General features: G+C 57.3%; 1 protein-coding gene across 5 annotated transcripts; it reads right to left on the reverse strand.

Annotated features, from left to right (window-relative positions):
- Nucleotides 1-809: 809 nt before the first annotated feature.
- On the reverse strand, nucleotides 810-26,949 carry WDR86 (WD repeat domain 86). 5 transcript variants are annotated; one of them, XR_011539333.1, is made up of 7 exons: nucleotides 26,106-26,949; nucleotides 25,620-25,908; nucleotides 15,755-15,896; nucleotides 11,836-12,256; nucleotides 4,795-5,007; nucleotides 1,611-1,714; nucleotides 810-1,318 (listed from the first exon to the last, which is right to left on the reverse strand). XR_011539333.1 is itself a non-coding variant. In XM_070616892.1 (7 exons), the coding sequence occupies exons 2-7, from the start codon at nucleotides 25,843-25,845 to the stop codon at nucleotides 1,148-1,150; spliced, it is 1,200 nt and encodes a 399-aa protein (XP_070472993.1). In that variant the 5' UTR covers nucleotides 25,846-25,908; nucleotides 26,106-26,949; the 3' UTR covers nucleotides 810-1,147. The 5 variants fall into 5 exon arrangements, 3 of the variants coding, with proteins under 3 accessions (XP_070472993.1, XP_070472994.1, XP_070472995.1); XR_011539334.1 differs by having other exon boundaries at nucleotides 26,419-26,544; XM_070616892.1 differs by having other exon boundaries at nucleotides 4,795-4,930.
- Nucleotides 26,950-27,595: the final 646 nt, after the last annotated feature.

The following is a 27,595-nucleotide window of genomic DNA, read 5'->3' on the forward strand; positions in this document are numbered from 1 at the left end:
CACAATCACAAAGGTCTGCATCCCTTCTTATCATCTCTGGTCCCAATACTGTACCTGTTCATCTCATCATGTACCTGAGGGGGAGCGATCCACCCATTAGGCTCACCCTGGGCTCGGGGGCAGGCGCAACCTGCCCTGCAGCACATCTTGCTGATGAAACCTTTTGCATTAAGGCAATGGAGCGCCCACTTCTCTGAATCAAGGGCCCCCTCTGCACAGGGAGGTTTCTGTCCTTGGTGAGCTGCTGAGCTCTAAGGGCAGACACTATCTTCTGCAGTTTCTCCTCCTGCACCAGAGGCCAGCCAGGGCCTGGCACAGAGGGCACTGTGGACGCTGGCACCAACCAAGGGCTGGAAGAGCACCCCCTTCAGGTAATGAGAGGAGTTACTGGGGCCGCTCCAGAGCTTGAGAGCCCGCAGCCATTAAGCTCCTCCTGACAAACACTCCAGCTGCTCTCGAGGGCAGGGCTGGGCTGACTCCTGTGTATGGGGCTAGGTGGCTACTGCTCTGGCCTTTCAACTCCAGACGTCAGAGAGGAGGCCCTCCTCCACTCATGCAGAAATGGGAGCTCCAAAGCAGGGGTAATGCATCTGCGCTGTCACCTAGACAGGCTGAAGAGCTGGTTCCTTGTTCCCCGGCCTCTTTCATGGCCCTCCCCACACGACTGACACTGGGGGGGCCATCAGGCCACAGCCCCTCGCTCTCACCCACGAGAAGAGGCAGGCCCAGGCCAGCTGTGAGGCCCCTGGTTCCTGGAATCCCTCCTCCCTCTGAGACTCAGTTTGCAGAACAAAAGACATATTCCAGAGCACTTTTAACGATGTGTATTTCGGGACAATTTGCCAAAATAACGACAATCTGCAGCTCAGCAGCTTTTTGAAGAAACGTCCCTGTTTTTTGCCAGCAGGAAACGCTTGTCTTCCGGGGACCTCGGGCGCTCGAGGCTGTGGGGCTGGACACCCTGAAAGCCGGGAGGGTCCCAGTGGGCCGGTGAGCAGGCCTGAGACAGGGTCGCTCTGGGGGTTCTCTGGCTGAAGAGGTTGGGGATGCAGAGGGGCGGGGTCGCAGCCTGGGCCGCCCCTCCCGCTCCGGCCATCCGGGCGGGCAGGGCGTGCTCCCTCCGGAGTCCGCCCGTCCGTCGATGGGGTCAGGCCGGCTGCAGGGGCGCGGCGGCGGCGCAGCCCACCTTGTTGCTGAAGAGGCGCGAGAGGCTGCGCTTGGGGGCGGCGGGGCGCTGCGGGGCGCGCGGGAGCCCGCGCACGTCCCAGAGGCGCAGCGCGCCGTCGTGCGAGGCCGTGTAGAGCACCTGGCCGTGCACCTGCGGCGCGGAGCGGGGGCCGCGCTGCAGGGGACGCCCAGCTCTCCCCCGCCCCCAGCGCGTCACAGCAGCTGTCCCCAGTCCCAGGATTGGTACGCACAAGCCCTGCTCTGCCTCCAGCGGTCGCAGGCCCCGGGCATCGGCGTGAACATCCACTCCCTAGGCGTCTCACCCCAGGGACCTCGGGCTCGGGGAGGAGGCCCCGCCCCGCCCCTCCCCTCGAGGCAGACGGGCTCGCGCTCGCACACCCGACAAGCTCCCAGGGGCCCAGCGGACATGCAGGAGCGCCTACCTGGATGCAGTTGATGATGAAGGCGTGCCCGCGGAACACCCTCTGCAGCGCTCCGGACTGGGCGTCGAAGGCGCGCGCGCGGGCGTCCCCGCTGCCTGTGAACACTGTGGACACACGGCGCCACTGGGCCTCCAGACCAGAGCCCTCTACCTTCTCCAGGACACCACAGGGCGGGGGGCACGGAGGGGCAAGGTGGAAGAGTGACCTGGGACGCCTTCGAGGCGGTCAACTCGCCTCACTGGGACGTCATAAGGCTCAAATGGGAAATGGCAGGAGCCCCTTGAAAGGAGGGCGGCGGCACCCTCATTGTCTTACTACATTCTCGTGAGCTCAGGGTGACGAGTACAGGCGGCCCTGCGTAGCCGCAGCTGAGCTTTCACTGGGCTTCAGGGCTGCCTGCCCTGCCCTTCCAGGTGCTTCCATCCCTCCTGAGTACCGCCTGGGCCCAGGTTCCCACTCTCAGGCCGTGTGGTATAAGCCTTTGAAGCTTGGCTTCTCTGCCGGTGTTTCTGGCAGCTCTGAAGCCGCTTTGGGGGTGGGGGTGGGGGGTGATCCCTTCCCCCACCATCTTAGCAGCCTAGGGGGCAAGGGCCAACCAGAAACCCAGTCCTCCCAGCCCTCAGTAATGAACTTGGCCCTCCAAACAAAACCAGAACCCCTGGGGCTCTGGGGCTCATCAGGCGCCCTGCCCAACCTCTCACAGCAGCAGGGCCCCAGATTCTGCCTCCCTTGGGCTTCTTCCTACTTTATAACTTAGTCCACGAGTTCTCAAACCCCAGTGTGCACACAACCACCAGGAGGGTTGTTCAGACACACAGTGCTGGGCCCACCTGAATTTCTGTGGAGGAGTCCGGGCTGGAGCCTGAGAACTGCCATTTCTAGTCAGTTCCAGGCAATGCTGGAGCCACTGCTCAGGGGCCACACTGAGAACACTGACCAGGGCCCTCCCTTGTGCACTTACAGTCTTGGCAGGTTTTACCCGAAACCTGCCCTGACACTAGGGTTTGCATGCAAACAGTTACTTGGTTCGGCATTCCAGGAAGTGGGGAGAGAGACAGGAAGGAAGGACACCCATACAGGACATTGTTAGGCGGTGACTGCTGGGGGCCCTTGGGAGAAAGTGCAGACCACATCTTAGAGTTGTCAGAACCGGCAAGAAGGACACAGAGCTATTTATCAATCGACTCCCCTTAACCACTGGTTGAGGGCCTCTCTTATGGGTGTCAACTCCCAGCCCTCCTTTGACCTGCCCCTCCCAGGAAAAGGCCCTGGGGCAGGGGATCTCAGCTGCTGCAGCAGGAAGCACCCCTGAGCAGGGGACCCACAACATCTGCCACACCCACCCAGCAGCCTGAGCAGGAACAGCTGACACCCTCTGGGGCACCCTAGCCTCGGGGGATCTACTACTTATCCCCTTTCCTGCATCACCTGCCTACTCCCAGCCGGTCTGCAGAGCTACAGGTGAATGCGGCCCAGGAGAGGAAGTTTCATGTCAGGCCTCTTCAGCACCTTTCCTGCCTTCCCCTCACCAACTCTGTGTGGCTGCTGGGCATCTCGTGGGTGGGAAGCAGATCAGGAGTTAAGTTGGATCATCCTGTGACCCTTGGCAAAGACCAAGAACCCAGTTCCTTACTAGCAGGCAGCAGGTAGGGTCTGTGGGATTCGCTGCAGTGGCAGGTTCCATCCCGGCTGCTGCCGAGGGGAGGCAGCCGAGGCAACATTCTTCTTTCTAGAGGTCTGCAACTTGGGAGCAGAGCCGTAATCACACTTACAGGTTTGGACACAGGAAGAAGGAAAAAATAACTTTTCTGTGTCAGACGCCTAAATCCCAAGGGCGTCTCAGGCTCTACTTTCAGAGATGCACACGCTCCCTTCATCTAACAGCTGTGTCGTCAAGCCAACCTGGATTTCCCACTGCGACGACTCTGCCCCTCGTCTGCTCCCCTGCTCTAGCACTACAGATGACTCTCGGGCTCAGTTCCGGGTGGGGCCAGCTTCCTGCTGCTGTCAGGGTGTGTGTGTGTGTGTGAGAGAGAGAGAGAGAGAGAGAGAGAACAGGGGGGAAGGGAGGGCTGATGGCAAAACAACATTGGGGATCATCCTGGGAAAGACGTTCAGGGCCCTGGGAGCCCCAGTGCCATGGAGGGGTGGCGAGGTTGGGGGGTTTGCTTCCCCAGAACAGTGTCTGTCTTCTGGGAGTCTCTAGGGTGTAAACATGTGGCAGACCAGTTGGACAGAGCCAGCGAAGCCCAGATGTGAGACAATTTGAGACCTGTGGGACAGCTTCTTGCCTCCCCAATAAATCATTCTGCTCTTCTTTCTTTCTAAAATAATCCTGATTAATCCTGGCTGCAATGTCCCCAGATAAGAGATTGTATTATTCTCTCTTGCAGGCAGTAGTCAGATGTATGCAGAAGTCTTTGGGTAGGGCTTCCAGGAAAGATCTTTAAAAGGCCTACTTAGCTAGGACATGCGTCCTTTTGCCCTTCCCTCCTCTTCTTCCTGCCTGCCTAAAAGATGCTATGATGGCTGGAGCTCTAGCAGCTTTCCTGAACCATGAGGCCCCGTTAAAGATAGAAGATATCTGCTGAGGATGATGGAGCAAAGTGATGGAAGGAAGCTGGGAGCCTGATAACTTTGTGGAGCCATCCATTCCAGCCTAGACTGCCAGTCTCTGAAATTCTTCTACCTGAGAGAAAAATAAACCACTCTCTCATTTAAACTACTGTTATCTGGTTTTTTTTCCTCCTATCTGTAGTCAAACCTAATGCCAGGTGAAGCCAAATCCACGTGGACTTAAGTCTGGATGGAGTAAGTGACATCACTGTCTTACTTTGAGAACTAGAATGTGGCCCTGAGACATGCTCTTGACCTTAGGACCAGTGAACATTCAGGTCGCTGCACATTCTTATGGGGCCAAGGTGGGGAGGAGCCCTCACACCCTTATTTGCCCTTCTTTGTAAATAACTGGAGGAACGTGTGCATGGAGGAGGCACAGCCACTGCCCCTGGGCCCTGACCCGCCGGGATGGCAGCGAGGCTCAAGGAGGGACTGGTCGAGTAAGAAGTAGAAAAGCAGAGCGGCCCTTCGCGGGGAGGATTTGGTGGGGGGCGAGGAGTGAAGGGGACAGGCAGCGACGGCGGGCCGGGGCAGGGTGGGGAGGGCCAGGAGCAGGGTCACTTACAGGTGCCCGCATGGTACTTGAGGGCGCTCACGCTGTGTCTGTGGGCCGCAAACGTGCGCACGCGCTCCCCGGTGTCTGCCAGCCAGCACTTGACCGTCCTGTCTGCGCTGCCCGAGTACACGTGCCGGTTCGCGAGCTGGGGGGCGGGGAGAGGGTCGGCACCAGACGTGGGTACGGCCGCAACCGGGCAGCTGGGCAGCTCCCCAAACCTCTCTGTGTGACGGGGAGGGGCATGGGCGGGGCTCAGGGGAGAAGCGGTGGATGAGCCCAACACGCCCCGCCGCGGCCCCCCACCCCCCAGCCCCCGCTGCCCATCCCTTCTCCGCAGGGCAGCGTGGGGTCAGGCAGAGCCGGCTGGACTGTCACCATGCTCTTGGCCAAGTCAGACTCTGCTCCTCAGCTACTTCACCTGTAGTTAAGGATCAGGCCAGCCACTTCCTCAGGGGAGACAGATCCCACCCGATGGCGTTCAGCACCACAGGAGCAAGGACCCCGGGGGCTGGCCGGATGGTGCTCAGCACCACAGAAACAAAGACCCCCGGGGCTGGCCAGCACTGACATCATCGCTGTCAGGTGTCTTTGGCAGTGCCCTACTCAAGAGCAGCTTGGTGCCCGGGAAGGCAGCCGTGAATCTACCTACAGCCACCGCGAGACTGCACCAGTTGGTCCCTCGTGTTGTCCTGCCTGAAAAAAGGGCTTCCAGGGCAGGGCTTTCATGCTAGACTTCTGCTTGTGGAAGGGCAGAAAGAAGAAAGTTCTAGAAGTAACCTGACTGGCTGTGGTATGTGTGAGGGCCCATCATGGGGTCCTGCGCCTGCCCCTGGGCTGCCCTGGTAGGGAGGGAGGAGGGCCCTGGGGACAGGCTCCCCTACTTCCCGCTCATCCCAGCCAGCTGGAGGGGCGTTCACACCCTGCTGGGTGTCACAGGAGGTAAGGATAGGGCCCGGGGGAGAGAGAAGGGATTTGGGGGGCACCCCTCACAGGAGCGTCCCCGCCAAGATGGACAGTGTACTAGCCCGAGGGAAGAGCAAAGACTGTTAGAGTAATTCCGCCAATTTCCCTAGAGAAACACCCTGCAGCCACGACAGCTCCCAGCCAGCACCTCTGGCTGGTGGAGGAGAAGACGAGAACCACAGGCCAGGCGGGGTGCGGTCCTCAGCTGCAGTTAGCTGGCTGATGACACAGGGCCTCCCTCTCTGCAGGGCCCAGGAAGACGAGGGCAGACTAGAAGCCTCAGAGAGAGCCATCTGTGACACTGCTGGGCCCCGGGGCCGCTGGAGGCTTAGAAAAGATGAGGCCCTTCTCCCAGGGGCAGCAGGTGGTGGGCCTAGAACCAGTCCAGGCTGTCCATCAGCATCCTTAATGCCCTCCTAGCTCAAGTACACACCTGCCCATCACAGTCACACTGAGCCACTTCCCACTGCAGTTCCTGTGGCTGACTCAGTTTCCCCATAATATTTACCAGTTTAAATCCAAGAACAGGGCTACAATTAGCCCAGCTCATCTTTCTACCCCAGCCACAGCACAGGCCGAACTTGGCCTTGAGCTAATCCCTCTGGCAGAGGGGTGCAATCTTGAGGAACAGGTGCAGCCTCCTTGAGGCAGAGGCTGGGGGTGGTCTCCTGGGGATGGAGTGGGAGCCAGGCACGCCTGCCACCTCTCAGGCTCTGCCCTAATGTCCCACCAGGTTTATGACCAGCCCAGCCAGCAGGGCCTGGCTTCTGGCCTCTCTCGTTGGCAGTCCACTCCCCTGGGACAGGGACGCGTGTGACATCCACACACCTGAGGGGCTCCAGCAGGGTCCAGACCTCACTCAGTCCTCTCACCATCTGCACCACCCTCCAGGAGCTTGGTCCCCAGACATCGACGAGGGCAGGGGCAGAAAAGCCAGCAGGGCTTCCCAAGCCTGCTCCGCACTCCCCTACTCCACTCTCAGCCTTCCCAGCCCCTCCAGCCCAGTGCCCGGATGTGGCCTGGCTTCTCCAGGCTCACCTGTGTCCTCACACCTTCCTCCCCAGGTTTCTGACAAGTCCTGTCTGCCCAGAAAGCTCTCCCACACTGATCCCCCCTCACGCTTCATGAGCAAGCCACCCCCCGGGTCTGCTCCTCATGCTGCCCCCAGCACTGTGTCTGCATCCTGCCCGCCAGGCTGACCGCTGTTGGCCCCAGTGTCTCCTGGCCGTGCCCCACCGTCACTCCTGGAGGCAGCCCCAGGCGTCCAGTGACCACGATTCCAAACCACCCGTTGAGACGCGTGGACCTGTAACAAGGGGAGCGGGTGTGTGCGAGGCCAAGACCCCACTCCGGGGGCCACCCAGGCCACGCGGTCCCACAGCCCCGCCTCCACGCCGAGCATCCATGGTCGCCTCCTGCTCCCCCCGCGGCATGTCCTGGTGATGCAGGGCATGTCACACTGTGTTTAAAAAGTGAACAAGCAGCACACTTTCGAAGTACAAGCCCTGAGCCCGGAGGCTGAGGCACCGCTCCAAGCATGCTGTCCTTGGCCGGCTGAGGCCTCTGTTCGCTTTGGCCTGTTTCCTGGGGGGAAGCCCATGGGGAGCAGCAGGGCAGCCAGGGAGGCCAGGGGAGGCCCAAGGCAGATGGGGAAAGCAGGACAGACCCCAACGGAAGCACATCACAAAGGCCAGTCCTGCAGGACGCCCTGCAGTCAAGGCAGCTCTGAGGGGACGGGGCTCCTGGGCCAGCTCCCTGCAGCGTGACCCATCCAGGTGCACGCCGGACAAGGCGGGCGGCCTGACTGTGCTGCCGAGGCCCCTGGGATGCGGGCCTCTCCCCCATTCAGCTCAGCTCACGGCAGCCCATGCACCAGGGCAGGGAGGAGAAGCAGCTGGGCTGGGCTGTGAGCAGGGCTGGGCACTGGACATTCTGGCTCCTGAGCCCAACTGTGGCAAGAGGCTCCCCCACTCCGGCATGGCAAGGCCGGTCACACCCTTACACGCCGCTGGTTACAGGCGCAGGCTACATGTTTGGTCCTGGGTTCAAATCCTGTCTCTGCCCCTTACCAGCTGTAACACTTTGGGCAAGCTGCTTACCCTCTCTGAGCCTCCATCTTCTCAAGTACAAAATGACAAAAAATCATCTCCCTAGAAGTGGCCATGAGGATAAATGCGATAATGCACACAGCCTGGTCCAACATGGGAGCTAGTACCTCCCCCTAAAATGCAACAGCAATCTCTGCCCCCAGCCCCTCGGGGTCTGGCAGGACAGTGCTTTTGCAGGAAAAGAATGGTGCACCCCGACGATGCCGCAGAGAACAAGCGCTCCCCGCTGCCCTCGGGCTGCCCCCAGACCTGGCAATTCCTCCCCTTCTCTCTGGCTGTATTCAAAATGTTTATTTCTTTAAAAAGATATGAAGTCAATATGACACAATGCTGATATCTCATTTCACAAGTGGGTACATAGCTGTCTGTTTTACTGTTTGCGTTAAAATGTTTCAGAACTAAAATTTTCTCTTTCTTCACAAGGAGCAGCCAGTTGAGCCCCGACCTTGGGAGCTCCTCTCAAGAGAGGGGAGGGAGCAGCCCCCTCGGTGGTCAGTGGGCTTGACTTTGAGTTTCTTACTTGGAAGCTGGACCACCCTTTTCAGAGGAGGCCTGTGCACTCCTGGCTCTGCCCTGACCTGGCTCCTGGAACCCTCTGGGGTTGGCGTGTTCAACCCTGGATACACGTCCCATAATGAACGGGAAAGGCAGAGGCCCCTCAGGGCTTGGCTGATTTCTCAGGCCTCGTCTCTGCTCCTACAAGGCCCAGAGTGGGCCGCATGCCTGCAAGGAGGCGGGGGAATGCTTCAGTGGGGACCTCGTCCATGTGGGGCCGACAGGTTCAGAAGCAAGGCATAAGAGGCTGTGTAACTCTGTACAGTTTCCTCGTTTCTTCCCCGACCTCTGAAAAGGCAGCCCACAAATTTATCTCAACACACGGTGGGCCTGACCCGTCCAGCACGAACAGTGGAAATACCACAGCTCCACGGAACAGGCTCCCTCAGGAGCGAGTCGATACCCCACACTCATCCTAACAGGAAAGTGCACCTCTCAATCTGCAAGCACGAGTGCTTCCTCAGCAAAACAGCACCAGGAGCCAGGCTGCTGGGCTCCCAAAACCATCCAGGGGGCCCAGGATGCTCCTGGGGTCCCCAACACCCGGGAACCCTGCCCGTCTGCAGTACGTCTGGGAAGGCGCCGTGCTGGGAGGGGTGGGAGTTCTGTGTGGTCCCTTAGCAGACATCATCTCCATGTCGCAGGTGCATGGCCCTGGGTGTGACACGCAGGGGAAGGGACAGAGAACGGGAACTGACGTGAACCCGAGGGTCGCCTCCTATTTGGAGAAGGTGAAGGAGATGGGTGCCTCGACTCCGCGGCTGCGCTTCCCACTCAGACTGGAGATGACAGCAGGGTTGCAGTGAGGGACCCACACAGCAAGGGTCTCAGAGGCTGGGCCGAGAGACTGTCAGGTGGCCCTGAAAGGTCCTGAGTGCCAGGGTGAGGCGGGGAGCCTCACAGAGGCAGATCAGGAGAGGCGGGCAAGGCGCCTTTGCAGCCCCGCGACAGGGAGAGGAGGGAATCCTGAAAGTGGGCAACACCAACGCAGAGACACCCGCGCATCGACGCACGGGCATTTCCCAAGTCACCGTACAACCAGACTTCACACCGGGGAAGCGACAGGAAACAAGACACGGAGACTCGTTTATCTAGTGTCCGAACCACAGGAAGTGTTCCCCCGCACTCCCTAGGGCCGTGGCGTGCGAGGCAGGGTCACAAACGCCACCTGCCGGGCATTGTGCAGGTCCACCGTGGAACTGCTTCTCTGGAAGGTGCCAGGCGTCCACTGTGGCGATGGTGACCCTGGCGCTCTGTCAGGCAGGACCCTACCCCCAACGGCTCTCGAAAATGGGGGCTTTTCTACCTCAATTCCACCTCGGGGTGAAGCGGGCTGTGAATTAATACCTAACTAACTAACCAACGAACCAAATAACGGGACGTTCACTGAATCACGCGCTGGCTGTGCGAGCGCGAGGCTGCCTTTGTGCCAGGCCCTCAGACACTGTCAGGACCGGCCTCCACGAAGGCGCCCGGTTCCTCCGACGGGAAGCGCTCTCCCTGCTCCCAGCTCCGACCCCAGGGGCCTCCACACACTCCACTGTGCCCGTCTGCACCTGGCCCCACGCCACCGCCCAGCAAGGCCCTCTCCCCATGTACCCCCCGCACCCTTCACTCCCTAACTGGGACCTAGCCTGGTTTGTGCTTACGGGAGCAAGACTGACTCCACCCTTGGAGCACCCCACAGCGGAGCACCCCACCCTGGAGCACCCAACCCTGGGAGTTAGCCTTGCCCTGTGGTCCTGCAGTCTCCTGAGCACCCTGCAGAGTGCCAAGCCCCCACCAGCACTTTACTCCCCCATCACTCATTCACTTCCCGTTGCTGTGCCAGGCACTGGGCTCCATGGCCTGGGGCTGACCTAGCAGAGGAGACAGACTCGCTCTTGGCTGGTACCAGAAGTTCTGAGCCAGCTGGCTGCCCAGAGACTCGCTCCACCCTTCTTCACTGACCCAAAGCCTGTCCTGCCATGCTGTACCCAGGACACCATCCCCACTGCTCCCTGCACATCTCTGCCCATCATGCACAATGCTGCTTCCCAGATACCTGCTGGGGTCCTCTCTCTGCCCTCCAGCCACTTCAAACCCTGGAAATTAGAAACCATATGGCGGACTTCCAGCTAGGTCCCCTCCCCCATCATAATGTCCTCAAGCAGGATCTGAGTTAGAAAAATGCCATTTATACAACCAAAAAAGCATGGCAGGGACCCAGCTGCTCTGTGGTTCACCAGGGGTCAGAGGTCATTCCGCCCAGGCAAAATAGAGCCCTTCCTTACTCCATTGTTCCCGGGGTCCCAGGGCTGCCCTTGACCCCCAGAACCCAAAATGGGCCTCCTGGTCTGGCTCTCCAGGGGACCACTGTACTCGGCTTCCTGTTGCCTCGAGCCCACCCCCAGTGCTTCATTTGTGGCTTCTCAGGTGCCACTCAGGGCTGCACCCCAACCCGCCCATCTCAGGCGTGGAAACTGGCCTGGGGAAAGGAAGAAGCTGGCCAAACCCCGGCCAGGAACCCGCAGATCCCAATACCTAGACAGAGGGAGGGACCGTATCCAGCAGACACTGCCGGCCAAGCATGGGCAGCACAGCGCTGAGATGCTAAATAGCAGCAACGGCACAGGCTAACGGGCGTGAGCACACGCCAGGCAGCAGGCCCCACGCCTGTCTGCTGTTAATTCACTAAATCCTCGCAACCACCCAGGGGCGGGCACAGCTTCACCTCTGCAATCCCTAATCCAAAACTTTGAGGCCTCACGTGTTTCAGCATCTTGTGGATTTCAGGAACACACTCATGTTTCCGCAGCACAGGGAGGCATACTCCCAGGATGTGGGATGAAGTGAACCACAGCAAGCCTCGTATGTGTTCAGGTCAGGCTTTGCTGCCAAGTAAGTTTCAGTGCCAAGCCTAAGAAAAAAACTCTTCATGTTTTGCAACTCTCGGATTTAGGAATTATGGACTAGGGGTTGTGGGTAGACATAACCTCACTTTACATGTAAGGAAACCGAAATTCATACACTGACAACAGCCCTAACCCTGCTATCTGTGAATGTGACCATATTAGGAGACAAGGTCTCTAAAAAGGTAATTAAGTTAAAATGAGGTCATTAGGGTGGAACCTAATCCAGTATGACTGGTGTCCTCAGAAGAGGAAATCTGGATGAGAGGGAAGAGCACATGAGGACAGAGGGAGAAGACAGCCGTCTACCAGCCATGGAAAGAAGCCTCAGGAGAAACCAACCCTGCCCACACCTTAGTCTTGGACTTCCAGCCTCCAGACCTGTGAGACAACCCGTCTCTGTGGTTGCAGCCCCCATGCCTGTGGTCCTTTGTTACACAGCCTGAGCTGACTAGTACACTGGTGTAGGGCAGCAGCTCAGAGATGACCCCGGGGCTTCCCTAGCAAAAAGGCAGGGGCCAGGCAGTTCTCACCTCCAGACAGATGACAGAGCCCTGGTGCTCCTGGAATACCCGCAGCTGCTCCCCACTCAGGATGTCCCAGGCTCGGATGGTGGCATCAGTGCTGCCGGTGAAGGCCGTGTGGCTGGGCGTGTCCAGCACCAGGCAGAGCACAGCGCCTGTGTGGCCCCGCAGCGTCTGGTGGCAGCAGCCACTGGCCACCTGCCACACCTTGGCCGTGCCATCTGTGCTGCCCGTCACCAGAAGCCCCCCAGCCACGGCCTCCTCTACACAGGGAGCCCCAGGGAGGTCCCAGGGAGCAGAGTAGGCTAGAGTCAGCACACAGTTGCGGTGGCCCCGGAACTCCCGGGACACCTGCCCCTTGTCCACACTCCAGGCACGAGCTGTCCGGTCATAGGAGCTGCTGAAGAGCTGGTTGTTGGCGACCAGGATTCTGGTGGCAAGAGGGGAAAGGTCAGGGTCAGCCCATACAGTGTTGCCCTGCAGACTATCACAGGATCCCTTTGGCTGGTGTCTCATGTGTTCAATGAGCCCAGGTGATGGGAAGCACAAACTGTTCCCAAGGAACGAGAGATATGAATCTGAGAAAACCACAGGGCTGGGGAATCCAAGCCCTTTGAATCAAGTGTGACAGTGGGGGTACCAGGAGAGACCCCCTGGAAATGTCAGGGACCCCAGAGAGAGCCTCAGCCTCTGGGCTTCCACCACCCACAGAACGAAGCCCAGACTCAAGGCGTCCTCGGTCACTGCCATCCACACCTCTACCCGCCCCTGTGTGCACAGCTGCCCAGGCCATAGATCAGCCGCCTCAACGCATCAGCTGGAAGAGGCTCCCCTCTCTCCACTCGTGAGTGGAGAGCCAGCCACACTCACCTTGCGTCCAGTTCAAGGCACTCATTCCTTAACAGCACCCAGAATTGCCCCCAGTCACCCTCCTGTCTGAACCCCTCCACATGCTGGGCCCGTGGTCCTCTCAGACCCTCGCCTCAGCAGGGACCAAGGCTCCAATGCTCCCTCCCAACACCTCGCCCGGAGCAGCTACTCCACAGCTACGGAAGCAGGGGCAAAGGGAGGAGGGAGAGAGGGGAGGCGAACAGGCAGGGAGACGGACCCTCCCGCTTTGCCCAGAACTGAAAGGTTTCTGGGGACGCAGGACTTGCGGTTTGAAAACTGGGCAAAACGAGACACGCTGCCACCCCAGGGTCAGGTCAGACTCAAGAGACTGGGCAGGGCACTTCCTACTGTTCAGCCTTGGAGGAGCTGGCCAGCCCTTGCTGTCGCTCTCACAACACTGGTCCCAGGATCATGCCCATGGGTGACCTCCCCAAAGGTGGGACCCATGGGAGGCACAGTCAGACAAGTCACCGTGCAGCTGGGGTGGGCGTCTGCTGTCAGCTCACACAGCAGAACCTTAACTGGGCTGAGGTCTGTTGGCGACACTCCAGCTCCAGGTCACAGCCCCGGGCAGAGAGGTTCTGTCCACACCATGGGGAAGGAGAGGCCTCCCCAAAAGTAAATAATCATGATTCTTACCATTTTGATAAATAAGAACTTCTCCCCAGAAAACACACATTTGTCTTTAGTATAGAACTTTGCATGTAACTTCAAAGGGTCTGTTAATACACCCTTGTGAAGAAGCCCTGAGCCCCCAGGAGACCACCAAGGGCACAAAGGGAGCTGGAATGGGGGCATGTCATTGGTGTGGGGACAGAGGGATCAGGACCCCCCCATCTCAGTGTCAGAGGCACCTCGTGCTCCCTCTTTGAAAAGGTCTGGCCTGCGAGGCTGACGTGGATGGGAGGAGAGACAGCCGCTCACAAAAACAGATCTTCCGCCTGCACACGGCCCTCGCCTCTCTCAGGGCGGGCCCTGCTTCCCACAGGTAACTAAGGAAACAGACAGCACTAAACACGACCACGCCATTCCTGATGGGCTTCTTCCCTAACACCCACAGGCGTGGTTTTCACGACACGCGTATTTCTAAAGGAAAGTGACGACCTGACACCACGTGGCAGGGGTAGGTGATGTTCTGGGGGTATGAGTCCTGCCAGGTGTGGCCTGGCATGAGAAGGCAGGGACACGAGGCCTGGTTGGCACCCCAAGAAGTTCACACACCTGGCCCAGCTCTGAAAATACGGGAAAAAGTGAAGTCCATGTCCTCATCTCAGGGATATCACACATTTGTGAGCAGTTGTTTAATAATGCAAATATCCACCCAGAGCTGTGGGTTTGGAATAGCTGACTGCTCAAAAGTCATGTGTGCTTGCATATGTGTGTGAACATGTGTGTGTGTATACGTATTTGTGTGTGAGAGCGTATGTGTATGAGTGAATGTGTTTGTGCATGAGCGCACATTTATGTGTGAACATGTGTGCATGTTGTGTGTGCACTTGGGAGAGAGTCTAAACCCGGCAGAGCATTCTTTCTAGCCTTAATTGTCCAGATTTCCTGGTGAGGAGCAGCAGACAGTTCCCAGTTCAACCTGAGGGCAAGGTGGTCACCTGAGATGGGGCTGTCCCCTGGAGCCACTCATGGCCCCACAAAAGGAGACTCCCCCACGCACACACTTCTCCTCAATCACAAACGTCTGTCTCAAGAAAGAGTGCTGGGAAGAGGCAAGCAGGAGCTGCGGGGCCGAGGCCTGGTTCTAGCCCCTTCTCTCCCACCTCCGTTAGCGCGGCCCTGGTCTCGCAGGTCTCCAGGCCTCACCTGCTCTGGCTAAGGGGGGCGGGGGTGCCAGGGAGATAAAAGCTCAGCTGCTGGAAGGTCGGGGTGGGGCCGGAGCTCCACTGGGGTCCCTACCCGGGTCCCTCCAGACTTGCTTCTCCACTCAGAACACCCTGAATCAACACAACGATGTCTGCTGGTCTACATCTATCTTGCTACTCAGGGATGTTACCTAACTCCTGCCCTGTTGGTGCATCTTCCCGGTACCGCGAGCAGTTAATGATCCGCCTGGCCCACCCCTTCCCGCCACGGCGCGCTGGACCACGAGCCGAGTGGGTTCCGCCCCAACCCAGGCATGCGCAAAGCTGGCCAAGTGCCCACCCCGACCCAGGCATGCGCAAAGCTGGCCAAGTGCGCGCCCCGACCCAGGCATGCGCAAAGCCCATGCTGGCCGCGTCCCTCTGGCCAACGCCCTTCCCTCTCCATGGGTCCCAGCGCAGCCCAGCCTTCTGACCCCCTCCAAACGGCCGCCTGCGCTGGGCCCCTTCTTTACTTGGTTAACATCCCAGGCAGGTGCCCCTCCAGGTCAGTGTGGCCACGAGGGCCCAAGAACGGGTGCCCAGACTCCTGCTTATACGGGGCATTCCCTCAGGAGTTTGAGAGGCCACCACAAGTTACATAAATAGTGTCAAATTGATCTGGTCAGCAAAGGAATTTCCATGGCTCAGCTCAGACCCAAATTCAATAAGGAAAGGAAAAATTCAAACCTCCTCGAGAGGCAGGGGGGTGAAATATTTTCAACAGCAACATAGAAAGGACAGGTTAAAAATACCCTCGACTCCATCTGCAAAACCTCCATTTTGCTCCTCCTCCAAGCCCTGGGCCACCATCCGGTACCAATTAAGTCATTTCCTCTGGAATTTGTTCCCATCAGTAGGAGCTGTGGCCTCCAATGCCTTTCCCTGTGCCTAGCAGGGGCCAGTTGTGCTGCCAGGGCCCCCTGGTAGGTGGGGGGGCATCCAGGCACAAGTCAGTGTGTCAGTGGTGCTTCCCTGCCCCCACCTCCACCTCCCAAACCCCGGCACCTGCAGCCCTGGGCAGTTAACAGCAGTCCCGCCTGGAGCCACATCTCTCCTGGGCCTCCCATTGCTATGGCTCCTGATGACTTCTCCATGCATCCACATGTGGACTTCCCCAGAGAAGCGAAGTTCCTCCAGGGCAGGGGCCCCACGGTCTACATCTCTGCCCCCCAGGCCACACTGACCTGTTCACAATGGATGTGTGTCCTCGGAACACCTGCAGGCACTGCCCCGTCAGCACATCCCACTTCCTGATGGTGCAGTCAGCGCTGCACGTGAAGGCGGCTTCATCCTCCAGCTGGCAGAAGGTCACGTAGCTTTCGTGTCCTGCAGGCGAGGGGAGACGTGAGCATGCCAGGGCATGCCAGCCATTGTTTTTTTTTTCTGGGAAGAATGTTTGAGATGGGGGAGGGGGGTGAGGGAAGAAAGCAGAGGGCAGGGAGTGTTTGAGGTGAGTCCTTTGGACATGATGATTTTACTCTGGGACAGAGTCTCAGGAACCATGGGGTGCCGAGAGCAATTCAGGGGGCACTCAGTCTGCCCCTGAATCCTTTTGCTCCCTCATCTTCCAGTCTCTTCTTCCTCCCTCCTCTGCTGCCCTCCGCCTTCTTCAATGTCTCCTTTTTAGTCTTCAAACTTTTCAGCTATTTGTATTCACTCAAGTCATTCAACAAACCCAATCCTATGGTGACAAGAAGTATAGAGGCCAAGGGTGTGGTCTTTGGAGCCAGAAGGTCTGGGCCAGCATCCTGATGCTGCTACTGACTGTGGAAGGCAAGCCACTTCACCCGCCCCGGGCCTCGATTTCCTCACCTGAGATGGGGGAGTAAGGATGCCTATGTCATGGGGTTGTTGTGCAGACTGAGTAAATGCCAGGTGCTATCTGTTCTTCTTACATTTGGGGAGAGACACTGTGGCAGGCAGAATAATGCCCCAAAGATATCAGGTCCTAATTCCTGGAACCAAGAAGTGTTACCTCACTTGGAAAAAGACACATTTGCAGATGTAATTAAATTAAGGATCTTGAGATGGGGAGATTATCCTGGATTCTCAGGATGGGCCCTAAACACAATCACAAATGTTCTTTTAAGGAGGCTGAGGGAGATCTGAGGAGGCAGAGAGAGATTTGAAGGTGCTGGCCCTGAAGACTGGAGTGATGCGGCCACAAGCCAAGGAGCCCTGGCAGCCACTTGCAGCTGACAGAGGAAACCAGATTCTTCCCTACAGGTTTCAGAGGGAGCACAGCCCTACTGACACCTCGATAGCGGCCCAGTGACACTGATTTTGGACTTCTGGCCTCCAAAAAACTTCTTGTTTTATGGCATCCACGGTGATCACTGGTCACAGCAGCCACAGGAAATGAACACAGATCAGAGATGATTAAGACACGTTCCCTGCCTTCAAAGAGAGCAGCCAGCCCAGCAGGAGAGACAGTCAGCTGAGCGTGACATGCACTGGGACAGAGTGTGCCAGGGGTCAACAGAGCAGAAGCCTGGATGTTGCAGAGCAGGAAGGGTCCACAGGTACCCGTGGGGCGAGGATGGGAGAAGAGCATTCTGGGACAGCAGAGGGCACTCATCAAAAAAGAAGGAGCCCCAAGGCCAGAATTCAGGTGTTTGGCAGAAATGGTGGATGCGGCAGAGACACCGTGAGCGTGGAGGCCACACAGAGTCTGGGCTCTCGGCCGAGCGCACCTGATCATCCCTCTTACCAGTGCGCCTGTCAGATCTCACCCAGCCCAGGGATCAATGTTCATGTCTGGGGCATTAATAAGCAGCCCTGTGCAGGGGCCAGCCCCAAAGCCAGGTGCTTAAGTTCCCGCACTCCACTTCTGCAGCCCGGGGTTGACAGGTTTGGATCCTGGGCACAGACCTACACACTGCTCATCAAGCCATGCTGTGGCGGCATCCCACACAGAGGAACTAGAATGACTTACAGCTAGGATATGCAACTATGTACTGGGGCTTTGGGGAGAAAAAAAAAAGGAAGATTGGCAACAGATGTTAGCTCAGGGCCAATCTTCCTCACACACACACAAAAAAAGCAGCCCTGGGAGCCCTGCTGAATTACAGTAGGGCCTGGTCTCCGGGCAAGATCTTTCACCTCAGATAACAACTTTTAACAGCACACAGAAGCTGAGTATATTTGAGGGGAATTCAGGGACCAGAAAAATTGACAGAATCAAAGGAATGTTAGACCCAAAAGCCATTTCACAGATGAGCAGACTGTTGCACTCAAATACCCACACCTTTGGGGGATGTTGTATTACATTAAGGTTTCAGTTGAACTTTAAACTCCGTCTAGATGTCTAGGATCAGGGAGAATGGGGTTTAGAATCTCCTAGGCAGTTTCAAGCTGATCCACACTTTTTTTAGCTCTAGGTTTAAGCTTAGTTACTCTCAGAAGAATGCAACTTCCTGGGTTCTAAGAAACAGAATTTTTAAAAAAAATTAACAAAGAAATGTTTTCCACTCTTCTTGGACAGCATATACCAGCCTCTAGGAAAACGTCTCTCCGAATAAAGTAAACACTTAGAGACACTGCAGTTTATGTTTCCTTAAAATACACATCCATTTAAAAGTAGAGGGCAAAATGTGTTTGGCAAAACACAGCCCAGCTTTCTGCCAACCCCAAAGAGTTTATAAAACATTTCAAGATTGTCAACAAACTTTCCCTGAGAGCATGTCTATCTGCTGTGGGGAAGGCTCAGCCCCATCTGGGAAGGAACCACCTGGCTTCCTCAGCCGGAGCTGGCCCTGCGCGGGCATCACGTCCTGCCATCCTGAGGATCTCTAGGGGCCCGGCGTGGCTGGGCGCTAGGCAAGGCCAGGAGAGGCCACCTCAGGGGCGTCATCCCCATTCCACTTGCTTCCGTCCCATCTCAAGAGCATCCGACAGCAGAAAGGCAAAACGCCAAGCGTAAGTGCAAATTAAGCCAAGAAAAGCACTGGAAACCAAGGGTGGTTAGGAAACCCTGACACTTCCACTCGGTGCAACCATAGCCGTTAAACCAGGGATGCTGAAGACCGTGAGATGTGGGACCGCTGTGATGACAAAAAAAAGGATACATACATCAATGAGAATCAGTAACAATATAAATGTATATACACAAAGACTTGAAGAAAAGGAGTGAAAATGAAAAGATGGCTTTTTCCATGTAAAATAACCTCCCCTCTGCAGCTGGGCCAAGCTGCCCCTCTGCCCTCTTGGGGGCGTGGCCCCAGCTGGCTGAGGCTCCCTGCAGCGGTCAAGGCTCTCCCGAGGACAGGCCCCTTCCTCTGTGCACCAGACACCCACCCACATCTGAAAACCCACGCTGACTCGGAGCCCTGCCAGCAGAGGGGCCCTGGAGGCTGCAGAGCGCTGACCGTAATCCAGACCAGACAACAGGGCTCCACGGCCGCTGGGCCTGCAGGGTCACCCAGGGAGCAAAGGCCCCTGCCCCGACCCCGGGGATGGAGGAGGGAGGGCCCATCACGTCTCCAGGGACAACAGCGCCTCGACCACGAGCTTCGGAATTGCGCAGAATAAGCAAAAAAGCCAAAGTAAAAATAAATATTTTTGAAGGGATGAAGAATGCAGATAAGATGCAGTTATTATGTTCTAAAGAACACACTGAGGCTCAGAGGTTCCTGCCAAGGTAGTCGGCCCTCCCGCCTCCCTGCCCGCACGCTCTCGGGCTGGCTGCAAGTTTAAAGTCAAAGGGCCCCCTCCCCATACAGGAGGCCTGCGGGTGCACAGATGGGCTGGAGTGGGCACCAGCCTCAGGGCGCCGGCCGAGCTGGAACATGCCTTGGACTCAGCATGCAAAGCGACGTCTCCTTTCCTTCTGCTGTCCCTAGCGAGTCTTCCCTCTGTCCCTCAGCTCTTCTCCAGCTCACTCTCTGCCGTTTCCCCTAGCCCCCGTATCAAGATCACCACCACCCCTGTGGGCTCCGTGGGCTCCCCACTGCCAGCAGGGTTCAGACAGTTGGGAGCCCAGCAGGAGCATCGCATGACCTGCAGGAGCAGGTCCGGCTACACTGGCCGTGCCTGGTGCATCTCCCTGGAGGAAGCCCGTCTCTGGGCTGCAGTAACCACTCCCACTCTCCCTCCTTCAGGCCTGGGAGTGGCGAGAGTCCGGCTGGTACCAGCCACCAGCACTGTGGGTCCCCTATACTCTGCCCACATTTTGCAAGTGTCCTTTATTAAACTCTCCTTGAGTTACTCTTTTGAAGGCACCATTTTGTTTCCTTCTGGGACCCTGCCTGCTAGAGCTGCCTCGTGATGTGTTCTCTGAGCAAGCCAGAGTGGCAGCTCCCACTCCAGAGCATGGAGGGTGTGGCTGAAATGGACAAGGTCTGACAAAGCCACTTAAGACTCAGCCCCGGCCACCTGGCCCCAGGCTCCCTGCCAGGGCAGGTTGAGGCTTTTGTCACTGGTGCTGCCACAGGGCCTGTCCTTCCAGCCCAGCTTCTCTTGCCCCATGACCTTGACCAAACCACTCGCCATCCCTCCATCCCCATCCTCCTCAATCTGCCCCCACAGGGGAGACCACCCCCAGACAGTGGTCTCTGGAGAGCTGAAGAATGAATTACCAGTGTGGGCTTCTTTCAAATCCGTACTTAAAACAAAGTGCATTTTGATGGAATTCTTCCTTGACGGGGACAAAGCTAATAATGATTTGTTTATGTCTGAGAGCCTTCCCTGAGCTCCCACAGGCCCTTTAAAATATGTATGAGATGATTCAGCAACCCCACTTCTGGGTATAGACCCAAAAGAATTGAAAGCAGGGCCTGGAGAGAGATTTGCACACCCATGTTCATAGCAGCAGCATTCACGATAGTCAAGAAGGGGAAGCAACCCAAGTGTCCATCGGCAGATGAAGAGATTAAAAAAATGCAGCATATCCCCACAATGGAATAGCATTCAGCCTTCAAAAAAAAGGTTTCTGACACACACTACAACATGGACAAACCTTGGGGACATTGTGCTAAGTGAAATGAGCTAGTCACAAAAAGATAAACACTGTATGATCCCACTTATACTAGGTACCTAGAATAGTCAGATTCGTAGAGGCAGAAAGGAGAACGGTGGCTGCCAGGGGCTGGGGGAGGGAGAATGGGGTTCTTGTTCATTGGGGACAGAGTTTCAGTTTTACAAGATGAAGAAGTCTGGAGATGGATGGTGGTGATGGCTGCACAACATTATGAATGTTTAATCTCTCTGAACTGTACACTTAAGAATGGTTAAGATGGTAAACTTTGTGTTTTTCATTACAATTAAAAACTGTCCAGTTCCAGGCCCACCTGGGCCAAGAGGTGAACCTGACTACCCCAGCCCACAGCTCCTGCTTATCTGGAGGTGGAGCGCACACAGCCCCTCCGCTGAGCACTCGTTCTCTCAGTCCAGGCTGCAGACTCCCTGGGGCAGGCGCCGAGACTCCCACATCTTCCAGTCCCACACAGGCAGCCAGCACAGTCCACCCAGCAGGCAGGGAGGGGGAAAGGGCTCCGGACCAGGAGGGAGGAGCGCAGGCTCCACCCAGGGCCTGCTCTGCCCGCGTAAATGCAGGAGGGTGGCTAGCCCTCCAGAGCCTCAGTTTCCTCATCTACAAAATGGGCATTTTAGGGTTGTGAGAAACAAACGAGGAAGAGCTTTAGAGCTGGCACGATATGGTGCCAATGAGATGCTGCTCTTCAACTCGGGCTTGTTGACGTTGGCATGAAGGACAAGACAACTAGCGCAATGAGCCCAGAGCTGCTTATTAACTGGCTGAATCCCACCACAACCTCATAAGGCTAGGTTACTATTGTTATCATCCCAATTCACAGAAAAAGAAACTGAGGTATGGGGGCCAGCCCCGTGGCTGAGTGGTTAAGTTCGCGCGCTCCGCTTCGGTGGCCCAGGGTTTCGCCCGCCAATCACAGACATGGCACTATTCATCAAGCCACGCTGAGGCGGCGTCCCACATGCCACAACTAGAAGGGCTCACAACTAAAAATATGCAACTATGTACCGGGGGGCTTTGGGGAAAAAAAGGAAAAATAAAATCTTAAAAAAGAAAAAAAGAAACTGAGGCACAAGAATTTAAGTAGCGGAATTCAAGCCCAAGCAGTCTGGCTCCAGGGCCCAGGATCTTGACCATTAATGGCCTCTCCCACTCCCCGGTGGGGTCATGCCATTGGGCTGGTACCACTAGGCTTCCAATAAAGAGGAGTGTGCAGTTTATCCACACAGAACCAAAAACCACCACTGGGGCTGGCCCCATGGCTTAATGGTTAAGTTCACATGCTCTGCTTTGGCAGCCCAGGGTTCACGGGTTTGGATCCTGGGTGTGGACCTACAGGCTGCTCATCAAAACACGTTATGGCAGCGTCCCACATACAAAATAGAGGAAGACTGGCACAGATGTTAGCTCAGGGCCAATCTTCCTCAAGCAAAAAGAGGAAGGTTGGCAACAGATGTTAGCTCAGGGCGAGTCTTCCTCACCAAAAAACCTCAAAAAACCACCACCCCCATCATGTTAGAAGATAAGGAAGCTTGTGGACCAGCCATAGTGGGCTAGAATCTTCAGGCTGGGTCCCTTACTACATAGGAACAGACAGGGACAGCAACGCTACTGTGGGAAGTGCTCCTTATCCCACTGATCCAATGAAGTGCCCCAAATAAGCAGGTAGCCACGGGATAAAAGCAAAAGAGGAGGAGGGGATAATTACCTTAAAAGCAATTCCTCTCTTTACAGATTAATTGGCAGTTAAGCCTTCTATTTCACTGCAGTTCACCAGCTGCATTTGAAAGCCAATTCCATTTATAAAAAAGTTCACAGGTTCACAGCTCCACAGGAGCAGAGACGCTTGGAGCACTGCTTCCGCACCTGCTCTCCAGGGGCCTCCAAGGGCGACAACTTGCTCACCAAGCTCCCACCCACAGGGCATAGCCCTGTTCTTCCTCTCCGTCCACCCCTCGGTACAAATTTCCTAAATGCTGCAAGACTCACAGAAAAGCCCCAGCCCCCGGTTGCCTCTGCTGCTGTGAGCTAAGCAAGAAGCTCGTCTGCAGAGGGAAAGCACATGGCAGGAGCTGCCAACCCAGCCACTGTGCCCATGAAATCCAGGCCCGACCCACCGACAGGCTCTTCACAGCCTTCTGTGCGCCCAGAGCTGCACAAGGAGCTGGCACTCAACCCCAACTAGTAGCTTCCACAACAGAAGTGGAAAGAGCCTAGATTTGGAGTCAGAAGACCTTCAGTGATCAGGGCTGCCCCTGATCAGCCATGTGGCCTTGGGCAAGCACAGCTCCCTGCAGTGTCGTCCTGGTGAGAGCAGGAGCCACACAGTGAGTTAGAAGCCCTCTCGGCCCAACCTGCTGTGTGACCTTGGACAAGTTCTGTAACTGCACTGACCTGCTGTGTGACCTTGGACAAGTCCTTTAGCTGCACTGACCTGCTGTGTGACCTTGGACAAGTCCTTTAGCTGCACTGACCTGCTGTGTGACCTTGGACAAGTCCTGTAACTGCACTGACCTGCTGTGTGACCTTGGACAAGTTCTGTAACTGCACTGACCTGCTGTGTGACCTTGGACAAGTCCTGTAGCTGCACTACGTGCCTTGGGGGATGTTGACACCACCACCTACCTCACAGGTACCTAGAAACACTTAAGATGCTCTGTGTGTTGGTAAATAAATCCCCATGCTCATCTATAAACCAGTGTCAAAGGGAGGCCGGCCCTGTGGCCGAGTGGTTAAGTTTGCACACTCTGCTTCAGCAGCCCAGGGTTTCACTGGTTCGGATCCTGGGCGCAGACATGGCACTGCTTGTCAAGCCATGCTGAGGCAGCATCCCACATGCCACAACTAGGAGGACCCACAACTGAAAATACATAACTACGTACCAGAGGGCTTTGGGGAGAAAAAGGAAAAATAAAATCTTTAAAAAAAAAAAAAACCAGTGTCAATTCTATCTAGCTCACAGTCCTGAGGATTAATAACATGACAAGCATTTCGAGGGTTATTTATAAAACAAAGAGTACTAAACAAATGTTAAGACATATTATTAATATTGAGCTGATAGAAAAAATCCTATAGGGTGGGGGAGCTGGCAAGACCCTGCTGTCCTTGGGGGCCACATGAGGACTGTTGCACATCCAAAATGACTCTTTTGCAACTCATGTCTATTAGCGCGATTCCAGCATAAGGAAAGGTTACTTGTGTCCCCTCTGTCCTTGAAAATTCTTGAAGTGCCAACCATTTTAACAGCAGAAACAATCCTAGTAGAAACAGGCAGTAGTTTTTTCAGTTCGATGGCTTTCCTGTTGAGTGGCCTGGCCCTCTAGGGCACCAGAGGATCAGGCACAGATTCACTAGGAAGCAGGTGTTGGTATCCTGAGGGGACAAGCAGCTGTGAGGACCACCAAAGTGGATGTGAAGGGCAGCTGCCAGGCAGAGCTGGGTGGGGATGGCGGGGCAGAGCTGGGCAGGAGGGTGGGCCCTGGAGGCTGGTCCCAGGCTCCAGAGCTGCCCTGCACGCCGAGCCAGGGTGCTCACCAGGCCAGAGCCACCCTTGGAAAGGCTGGAGCTTAACTGGGGAGGAAACTCACCTGCAAACTGGGCTCCCACCATGGGCCCCAGCCCAGGGGCTCCCCAGGCCAGCTATGCATCAGATCCACCTGAAATGCCAATTCTAGAATTTCCTGTTAGAAATGCCAGTTCTAGAGTCCTACCCCATGGGAAACCGGGTCCTGGAAATGCACATATCTGAAAGCCCTCCAGGCTCGGGTTTGGAAAGCAATACAAGTTAGATTCAAGATCCCTAGCAGATCTCAGATCTTCCAGCGCTGGCTGAGTGTCTGTCAGTGTGTGTGACTTTTTTTGCAGGGAGAGAGAATTAAATGTGTCAGTTTGTGGTCAACTCTCCGTTATCCACACCAACTTCCAATTAACTGGCAATCCAAAACACATCCCTACCCGGCTTTGAAATATCTACCATAACTGCTTTTATCTAAAACCAATAGTGTCGGGATCGGCCAACACTGAAGCTAATCTGTACTCCCTGTGCCTACGAGAGCTGGAAGGCCTGGGGGAGGCCACCCAGGATTTGCTGATTACGTGGAAAAACCAGACAGAGATAAATAACTGCACAGTGTTGAAAGCCCTGTGCTCCATCCAGGGGCTGTCCTGCTGCTCAGGCCACAGCAGGGGCAGAGCTGGAGGGACCTCAGTCCTGCAGTGCAGACACGTGACAGCGACGCGGGGTAAGAAATACACCCACTTCTGACACGTAAGAATAGGGCTGCATTTGTAAAACTGCTTTATAAAATACGCACGTACACCTACTACGTGTGCCTCCTGCTATTTCACAGTTTCCAAATCTGATAAATTGATTTAACAATCCCCTTTAGAGAAGCCTCAACCAATCTCATCCCCTCACCCCTTCATTTTACAGGGGATGAAATGAAGCAGCAGAGACCGGGCTGGGTGGTCCGAGGTGGGAGGAGGGTTCAAATTTCAACTCTACCCCCCACGGGTTGTGTGACCCTGGGAAACTTACTTCCTGCCTCAGTTTCCCCGTCTGCACGAGTGGGATAACAGTAGTGTGAGGACTGTACACGGTAGTGCTCAGCACGGCGGCACCCAACAAGCCCACTTAAAAAGCCCCCGTTGTTACCACAGTGGCCCAGAGAGAGGAAATGTCCGGCCAAAGGTCACACGGCCAGTGAGTGACAAGGGAAGGCGCTGCTTAGCTGAAGTGGTCTGAGTGCCATGTTTTTGTTCAAACGGTTGTAATGGAAATGATTTCATGCAGCTCGTTGACAAGTGATCTTCGCCTCGCCGTGGCGGATGCCCCTCGGCCCCCTGACCCCAATCGCAGCCCGCTCTGCACCCCGCCCCACGCGCTCGGCTGGTCGGAGGCCAGGCCGGGGGAGCGCTCTTCCATGAGCGCCCCGGGGCCGGCGGGGGCTGGAATTTTGGGGAGCAGTCTTCGGGCGGAAAAGCCGAAGTCTGAGGCAGGAGAGCGGGCGGAACAGAGGACAGAGCAGGAGGGTGGGGAGGGCGCGGCGCAGAGTGTCTACCTTGCAGGAGGGCGCAGCACTGGCCGTCCGCGGTGCTCCAGAGCCGGGCTGTGCCGTCCTCGCTGCCCGTCAGCAGGCGCTGTCCGTCCGGGCTCAGGCTGAGCCAGTTGATGCCCCCGCGGTGGTCGGCGCAGACCCTCAAGGCAGACCCTCCGCCCCCCATCCCGCCGGTCGAGCTGAGGACCAGGAAGAAGCTGCGCCCCGCTAGGGAGGGGTGCCCCGGCATCCGCGCGGCTGCTCCCTGCGGCTGTGTCCCGCGGCCATCGCAGGGGGCCGGGACGCCAGGCGCCTGCAGGAACACGGGGCACGGCGGGGGTGAGGTGAGGGACCCTCGCTCCCGCGCTGCCTACCGGACCTCCCGGCCTACTGACCCAGCGGAGGCTGCGCTGCGGGGGGCGGCCCACTGGGGACCCCCTCCAATGGGGCAGCCCCACGGGCGCAGACTGCCCCCTTTCCCCGCGCCCCCTCGTAAGACCCGCACCCCACCTGTGCAGACCCGTCCCTCGGGGCTCGGGCGAGCCGGGCAGAGACGCGCTGGGAAGCCCGGGTCTCTTCGTGGGGCGCAGGCGGTGGGGAGAACCAGGGAAGGCGAGCGCCCCGCACCTCGCGCTCCGCGCGCTCCCCAGCCAGCGCTGCGCGCTCCGGGTTGTGGAGTGTCGAACAATACGGTCCCGCCTGGCTCCTCCTCAGAGACCACCCCTCAACCTGTCCCCTCCCACTTTTCCGGCCTGCGCTCCAGCCCCACCCCGCACTCCCGCAGCCACCCCCCGCCCCCCGCCCCCTGTCCCTTGGGACCGACCTCGGCCAGCTGTCCCCGCGCCCGCCCCAGGGATGCGGAGGTCGGCTCCACGTGCGACCCTCCCAGCTGCCTCGGCTGCGCCTCTGAGCTCCAGCCCTCTGCCACCCCCGCGGGACCAAAGACCGGGACAAGGGAGGAGGAGGTGGACACAAGGGTCTGGGTGGGGGAGACGTGCAAGCCCGGGAACTCACTCCGGTCGGCGGCTGCGCGCCACCACCGGGCAAGTCTGCTCCTTCCAGGCTCCCAGACCTAAAGACCCTGCCAGAGGGGCTCTCGGGGGACTTGGAGGCAGTCCCCCTCGTCGGAAAGCGCCCCTACTCCGCCCTCGCTGAGAAATCACGCGCACATCCCGATTTCTACATAAGTCCCGCCAGGGGACGGGGAGGAGAGTGGGGGTGGGGAGCGAGCCCGGGCGGAGAGGCGCGGTGGGGCTTCCGGGAAAGGTCAGGTTCGCCCCCTCGAGAGGCCGTAGGGTCCTAGGCGCCGGGCTCCCTCCGCTCTCTTTCTGGGGGCGTGGACCCCGCCCACCGCACCAGCATCTTTCGGCCTCCAACCCCACCCCCGCGCCCCCTCCGCTCGGCCTGAGCCTCTGACGGTCCGCTGAAGTCTCTGCGGGAATCCCACACCCCCGGCTGCGAGCCCTCCCGGAGCGCCCGGCTGCTGGTTCCCATTAGAGCAGTTCCGGTGCCTACTTCGCGGGGGGCGCGGAGGGGTGACCCCCCACACACTCAGATCCTCTAGGTCCTAAAGGTAGCAGGATTTCCCGAACCCTCCAGGGCTCTTTCTAGAAGCTGGTCGGGCAACCTTGGATTTCTTTGTGTGTTTGGGGCTGGGGAGAGGGGAGCAGGGTGTCTTTAGAAAGCCAAACCTCATCACGACGACAGGACCTTCTCCCAATGATCGACCATGTCCAGACTCTGAAGGAAAACCCATAGTGGGGTCCCACAGGGCGCTGGGCTGTTTATTACCCAAGTGGCCTAACTAGAGAAATCCATTCTTTCCCCAAACTTGTGAATCAGCTTGCAACTCAGCTTAAGGGGCAGACCTTACTTCATAGGCAGTGGGGGCCAGTGAGGGGTTTGGTGGGTCCCTTAGAGTGGGATTTAGAATCGTTGGAAGACTGGTGGAGGTGAGTTGAGAGGAGGCAGGAGGGGGCTGTGGTGATCCAGCAGGAGAG

Source organism: Equus przewalskii, chromosome 4 (assembly GCF_037783145.1).
Source record: "Equus przewalskii isolate Varuska chromosome 4, EquPr2, whole genome shotgun sequence".
In the NCBI taxonomy this organism is placed as follows: Eukaryota; Metazoa; Chordata; class Mammalia; order Perissodactyla; family Equidae; genus Equus; species Equus przewalskii.

Bases quoted from the DNA above. Each gene is read 5' to 3' on its own strand.
- WDR86 (XM_070616892.1), bottom strand. From the start codon at position 25,845: ATGCCGGGGCACCCCTCCCTAGCGGGGCGCAGCTTCTTCCTGGTCCTC. The intron at 4,931-11,835 runs GTGAGAACTGCC...CCCGCCCCCCAG, and splicing joins GCTCTGTCATCTGTCTGGAG to CTCGCGAACCGGCACGTGTA. The intron at 1,319-1,610 runs GTAGGCGCTCCT...TCCGCGCCGCAG, and splicing joins TCATCATCAACTGCATCCAG to GTGCACGGCCAGGTGCTCTA.